Source organism: Gasterosteus aculeatus, chromosome 3 (assembly GCF_964276395.1).
Source record: "Gasterosteus aculeatus chromosome 3, fGasAcu3.hap1.1, whole genome shotgun sequence".
NCBI lineage: Eukaryota > Metazoa > Chordata > Actinopteri > Perciformes > Gasterosteidae > Gasterosteus > Gasterosteus aculeatus.
In genome coordinates this window covers 2,009,686-2,016,776 of record NC_135690.1, presented here as the reverse complement: position 1 = coordinate 2,016,776, position 7,091 = coordinate 2,009,686, and the positions used below count along the sequence as shown (strand labels likewise).

At 43.1% G+C, this 7,091-nt stretch overlaps 1 protein-coding gene across 8 annotated transcripts in view; it reads right to left on the bottom strand.

Annotated features, from left to right (window-relative positions):
* Positions 1–317: 317 nt before the first annotated feature.
* The window catches only part of tnr (tenascin R (restrictin, janusin)), a 115,378-nt gene continuing 108,604 nt past the window's right edge, over positions 318–7,091 (bottom strand). For all 8 annotated transcript variants that reach the window (XM_040170698.2, XM_078098633.1, XM_078098636.1 and 5 more), the window contains 3 exons: positions 6,082–6,243; positions 5,406–5,569; positions 318–3,818 (listed from right to left, as the gene is read on the bottom strand). In XM_040170698.2, the coding sequence (XP_040026632.2) occupies positions 3,699–3,818; positions 5,406–5,569; positions 6,082–6,243 (446 nt within the window). In that variant the 3' untranslated portion in view covers positions 318–3,698. The remainder of the gene's footprint in view (positions 3,819–5,405; positions 5,570–6,081; positions 6,244–7,091) is intronic.

The window sequence follows — 7,091 nt, the reverse complement described above, 5'->3', positions numbered from 1 at the left end:
ACCAAAGATTTGTCTGACCCAAACGGAAGTGACTTAATGTGTGTGGGCAAGTCTTCAAAAATCAATTATCATGTGTGGTTTTTCTCACTGGCAGACCTCGATGGCTGCGCTCTCACTCACCCCTGCTGCCGGCCAAACCTCAGTTTTTAATAGCCTCCAATTAGAGGTGAAGAAACGTTGAAAAGTTGAGGACATCTGGTGTCTGACAAGATATTCAGAATTATAAGCTGCCGTAGAATTTGAGTGCAGAGCAGGATCCTTAATTGTGAGTAACGAACACACTCAAATACAAAGAAGAAACGCAAAAGCCCAAATCGGACGATTTGAATATTTTATTAATATGTAGAAAATGTATTAAAAAAGGAACTATATAGTACATGTTTAAGTCAAACTAGAGCTTCATTTGACAGTAATATCCAAGGCTATCCAGCAATAATTCCTTAGTTTCAGCATAATGAACTTCTCACAGTCAAGATTTTATCAACATGTTCATGGCAAGATTTTAATTCAATGCAGTTTCAGTGTCTGGCTTATATAACAGATATGCCCATGCAGGCTGGTATATCAGTTAATTCACATTTAAAAGTAAACCCATGAAATAAAGCATGTTCGCTTTGAAATTACAGGGGACCATAGTTAATTGTGTTTTTACACAATGATGCATCAGTAAAAATGATTGGAGAATTAATAAAGTAGAATAAATTAAATTAGCAGGAACTAGTTTCCTGTAAGAAAATAAAAAGATGGAGGAAATTCTCCTTTCAAACAATCCCTCCAAACAAATCATTTAAATTGTCCATAGTAATGCAACTTGAACCAAACAATTTCCCTTAGTGGGTTTCCCATTGATTGACAGGATAAAGGTAATAAACGAGGAAAAAGGAAAAAAATATATGTAAAACACTTCTAATAAGAGTATCTTATAGTTTGCCATGAGATAAATCCCTAAATAAAAACAACATTCTGTTACTTTTCTGCAAAGCTTTGTGACCTTTGTCCATTGTTACAAAATGCACAGAGGCAAACTTCATCTAAATAGTTAATGAAATAAGTACTTGGAGAATTCACTATTCTACGATAAATCACTGTGGGAGATGGATTGCATGAGAGGCTCTGAAACAGTCACCTTGACAGTAAACCGTAAATCAGACCTGGGAAAGGTCACACGTTTAAACCGTTTTCTTCTAGATTACATTTTAGGTCATGTTGCTTTTAGTCTACCCATGCGGGTACAATGCAGCTTGGATGCTTAATGAATCTCTATTATCTACATACGCTACCGTACAAACTATTTCAAGAGAACCTTTTACCCGGATCAGCAAAGAAAATGTGTCACTACTAAATTGTTCTTATGACTTGTGTTATTCACTATTAGACTCTTGATCGTGATTTCGTCAACATGCAGTGGGATCGATTCAACCTTCAACATAAAAATGGTTAAAAGAAGTTAAAAGGGAAATGTTTCAGAGGGCAGACCCAATTAGTTTGCATCTAATAGGGGTAACACATCAAAAGTCTTCAACTCTATTTCTATGTGAGTATATTAGTAGTTAATAGAGGGCAAAGTTGAAAATATGCAGATACAAGCCAGATTTCCTGACAAAGTCTCCTTAAGAGTAAGATTTCCAGCTGTTTAAATTAGATTATTGAACGTTTAAATAAAACTAAATGTCGCTTGCAGGATTGGTTACATTGCTTTCCCGAGGACTGTAATGGACCGCACGCTTTGTGTGACAATGTGAACACTGAATGAAAACAAAACGCTTGGTGGGCATGCTGCAGATCGCACCCACCCCACTAAAAGCAATACTTTCGGTGCCAGATCTGCTGTTTCTGTGGTTTCACTGGGGAACCCTAAATAGCCAAGCAAGTGAAAGAAGAGTTCAGAAGAAGAACTCGGCTCCACTCCACGGACTCTTCTGCTGTCTTTGTTAAGTTTCTTTCATGCAACCAGTGGGAGAGACGCCAAGCTAAAGTCCACCCAACTTTCTTTTGCATAGAAGTAACATTGCATGAAATAACAGCAAGGGACACGGGAGTCCCTGGAAAGTGAAGATCTGAAAAAGCAAACTGGCAAGTTTTCAAACTGCAGGGTGAGTCTTTACTATGCAGATCTTTGGTTAAAGTTGGGGTATCCGAAATATGTATGGCACCATTGGGGAAAAAAACTCCATAATAACAGGTTTCAGATACAAAATCCTATTGGCTGTTTATGCGCATACAGATTTAAGCGAACGTCCCTACGGAGGAAAGCGTCGAGTGGCCTATCCTGCAGCAACAGTGGCGACAACCTGCACTCCATAGCAACCCCCGAATAAAGAAGATGGACTAAAAGAAAGCGTTTCAGACGATGTAGATACTGCTAATAGTCTCTCTAGCTTTGCAGCGACAGTAAAGGTTCACCAGAATTCTTGTTTCCGCTATTCAACAGTTTAGAAATAAGAGGGGGAGCTGCAGGGGGAGCGTGGTTTAATCAGCATTTTAAATCATTGTGTTTTTTGGTCTTTTTCAGAAAAAGTCTTAAGTCTTAAAGTACTGCTTGAATTACAATATATGCTGAAAGGTTATCGTGGAATCTTTCCCCTGTAATGCTGAAATTAAATGGCCTCCCTCAGCTTCAAATGTTTCATCTGTCTGCATCATCTCTGCAGGCATCGGAGCATCTAAAAGGTCAAGGAAATAATATCTTAATGCCCAAGAACTAAAAAAAAAATAACTTGAACCAGAATAGCTTTGCGGTGTTTCCACTTGTAGTGCAAATTCTCTCAGTGTTGGTATCAATAATAATAATAGTTTAACATAAAAAAATCCTTTTGCTTTATTAACACAAAGGATGCTGTAGTCAACAGTAACACAGACAGAGATGAAATAAATAAACTAAATACATGGTAATGAAGCTGTTGCCGGTGCACTGCCTGCTACTAATCCTGGATGTTCAGTTTAGTTTTTGATATTATTCTTATCTCTTATGTCCATGGGGGTTATCATGTTATACGATTAGATTAACTTAATAGAGGCTCAAACACCGATGCATCAAATTATATTAAATAGATGAATCTTTCACAATATCAGCTATAAAAATATATATTTATCTTACACTTAAGGGTTTTAAGGGCATTTACAGTATATTTTTGTTAAAAGTGTTTTGATTTTTTCAAAAGGGTTAAAATAATCTTAGTATTAAGGGCATTTCTGAGGCATTTCCTTGCATTCCAGGAACGGCAAATCACAGACTTAAAGAAAGCAAAAGCTTCTTGCTTTGCCTTTCCTATTTTTTTTCTCTTTTTTTTACGGCAAATGGAACCATTGTCATTCAAAGTGTTTCATAAATTACATACATTGTCCTCTATCGTTTGGGTAGAAGTACAGCAGGAAAACACAGCTAAAGCCTGGCTGAGGCCGTGATAAACAGAGTTCGGACACCGTTTCGCCCTCTCTCATATTCCACGATCACGTCAACGGTTTCTACGTGTTGGTAGTACATCAATAGTCATGAGATTTCCTTTTTTCTTTTGTACAACCGAATATTAATAAAATATTAGTAGCTTTTCGCTTATAACCGCGCGGTTTCTTTGCAGCAACACTCGAATGCATCGAAGAGCACTTCAGTGGTGCACACAGTGAGCAGAGACATCGGCAAACATCAGTCCGAACTCCATTTACCCAGGAGCCTGGGTGGTCGGGAGGAGGCGGGGTGTTTACACAGGGGCGGACCGCCTCCTCTTGCTGCTGATGCTGCGGAAGTTGAACGGCCTCATCTTCATCTCCACAGAAGGAATAGAGAACTCGTGGCCTTTCCAGTGGTACCAGTTAATCCCCTGTAAGAGTGGAAAAGTGTGATTTCAGAAGCTCCTTGAACCAACAAGGCAAGGAACGGGCATCAGAGACAGACGGCATAAAAGCAAATGCAGAGACTGACGATAGAAGTGTTGTTATTCAGTTAAGCATATTTTAATTACGACCGAGGGAAGCCGTTATAATCCCGACTTGAGAGGCAACACAATCATGAATTTAGTGTCATCGCGGCCTCCCTCCATCCCCGCTAAACCCGGCCACCGCCAAATTCTCCCCATTTGCAGCTTTACACCGAGAGGCCATTTCTCTGAGCGTGTCATTACGCTTCCATCTCCGCTCACACCTGTTCTCGTTTCATGTCCTCAGACAACAAAGAAGACGGTGTCGCGCACAGAGAGCGCCGGAGCGAAGCGCCCGGGGCTCTCTGTGCGGCTCGAGCCTAATCGCGGCTCCGCACAACACCTCCGCTCCCTTAATCAGGCCTTTGCAGCGCGAGAGGCCGGGGGAGAGCGACATCGCGCGCTGGAGGAAAAGCGCCGGACAAGCCCTCAACACTTGCTCCCACCTAACGCGCGGCGTGCAAAAGAAGCACACCTGTCAGTGTGCGAGCGCGGCGTGCCAGTATAGTCAAGACACATGCTGCTCGCACACCTGTCTGTCATAGGAGTATATATATATATATATATATATATATATATATAACTGGAGTGTTTGGATAAGAGAGTCGTTCCCAACAGATGATGCGGGCACTTTTTATCAGTCAAGACTGAGATGCATCATCTCCTCAGACTTGATTAAAAGTGATAAAGTGGTGCAGCATTACAGGTCCTTATTTTCGACCTTTCAGTGCGGCTCCTCCATCAGGCTAATCAGTGTAACGAGTGCGGAGCTGGATGTCTGCGGCGAGTAACCTTTCAGAGGAGCGTTAATAAACTTTAATAATCACACTGCTGCAATTCATAATGTGTTTGGATTTTGGTGAATGCCAAAATGCCACCGTTCAATTGACAGCAGTGAGTCAAAGGCTGCACCCAGAGGGCAGTGAGGCAGATTGGATGTGGTGTCGTGAGGTTTGGAGACAACATCAGAGTTTCCTCCTGGTTCACCAAAACCACGCTGGTGTGGTGAACCACAAACGTTGCATTATAACACAATTGAACTCAATGCGTCTGGTCCAGAAACGAAACTTTGAATAATCCCCATAAATGGGCGTCAGCCAATTCCAATGGAACAACTTTCTACCAATGAATTGCTTCCTGTGGAAGATTCAGCGTGAGGTGACTTGACGACACGCCGTTGAATAATGTGAAAACCAAAGACTTTCTCACTTATTTCTGAAAGGGTGGCGGCTGGAATTTAAGATAAGAATATATCACAACCGTGACAAATTGAACCAAAAATATTGGCCTGGCCTGGAGGATGAAAAAGGCAAAAGTGAGCTGCCAGGTCGCTATCGGAAAAAAAACTTTTTTGACACAGACACTTTCTTTGAGACCTGGGATGAAGTTTAGCTCCCAGGTTTAGAAGCACAATAAGTCACGGTTACGGTAATAATGTTATTTTGTAATTCGGTCACTTGATGGAGCTGGTGTATTCGTCGGGTCACTGACCTGGCTGTGTCTGGACTCTCCGTATTTGCCGTTGAGGTTGGCCCTGTGGCAGTTCTTGTACCACCACGCTCCTTTGTAAGACGAGGCGCAGTTGGTGACGGCGATGTCGTTGTCTCTGTCCTTGGTGGAGAAGGGCCGGCCCTGGTGGTAGCTCAGAGAGTCACCTGGAGACAGAGAGGACGACGGACGCAGAGCCTTAAACATCGCCACACGCGGGGGGGGACGCCTACATGTGGCCGCGGTTAATAACGTAATAACGGCGTGATGAGGGGGCAGAAGCGGCCGGGGAGGCGGATGAATATCAGAGGAGGAGCGGGGGGGGGGGGGGGGGGGGCTCCTGCTACAGGCTCTCTGGATTTAGAAATTATAATTACAAACACGAGGGGATGACAGGTAATTCTGGCATATGGGCCTGTTGACAGACGGAGGGGGACAGAAGAGGGACCGTGGAGCAGCGCAGAGGGAAGGTTCAGACGCCATGATAAAAAGATGGGGGGGATGGGAGAGAACCCCGTTTGCCATATTAAATCATATAATGTGTATTGTCTATTTCAGAAAGCCATTTATACTGCGAAAGGCTTTGCATGTTGATGTCCTTGGGTTCATCACGAGGACATCGTCCCCAAAGCCGAGTGAAATACAAAACAATGGAGTATGTAAGTAATGCATCACGTACCAGCGGTGCCATTGTACTCTCCCAGCCGTAGCTTGTAGTGATTTTTTGCATCTCCAATGGAGAACTTGTCATAGTTGGCGTAGACCGACTCCTGTCCGTCCTTCATGTCAATTCTCAGCTCGTAGCGGCCCTGAGAAGCAATCCTCTGGATGTTGTCCAGACCTGGGGAGATAAAACACACTTCGTATTGCTGCTGTATTTAAGAACCGAAGGTATGAGCATATCAAGTATGTCCCACGCTCCCTATTGTGATTGAAGAAATGGCAAACTTTAGCAACCCCACACTGATAAGACAGTGTGTGCTTTGTAGGTCAAAGCTCTTGGTTGGACGTCTTTGTCAGCTGGCTGTCGTGGATGACCATGACTGAAATTGTCAAGAGTCACCACCACCGGCCCTTCTGCAAATGCCACGGCGATGCGCCGCTTCGCTCTCTATCTCCAAGGCAGCAGACGTGAGGCTGGTTTGAACAACGCCGGCCGATAAGACCCCCCCACACCGACCTGAGCGGTCGGAACTGCCGTCGCTATCAGATTGCAAAAAGAGTCTCTCTCTCTCTCTGCTTAACCTCCAGCAGAAGCATCACATGTACCAAACAGGAGAAAGACAATCTGAATCCTCCTCTGCACTGATAAGGAGTAGAAAGTAGAAATCCGAGGGAGCAGGGAAGCAACCAGTAACCAGGATACATAAAATCCACGTAAAGACCTGAAGGCACTTAAGGTGACAGAGGAAAAGCAACGGTTGTAACAAAGCTGTGTTTCACACTCAGTCATCTCGAATTACCGTTGTATAATATTGCTGTTTCATCAGCACATAATCACACTTTTCATTTTATGGGACCAGACTGCTCCGTTCTAAACTGCAGCCATTAAAAATGCATTTCGACACACTATTGCGCTCTTTCACTATTAACAAGCAGTATTACCGTCACATTTTACTACGAGCCTTTCTCTCTCACACACACAGAAGCAAAATCAAAAAAAAAGTATGGGCCAAATGGTGGCGTATC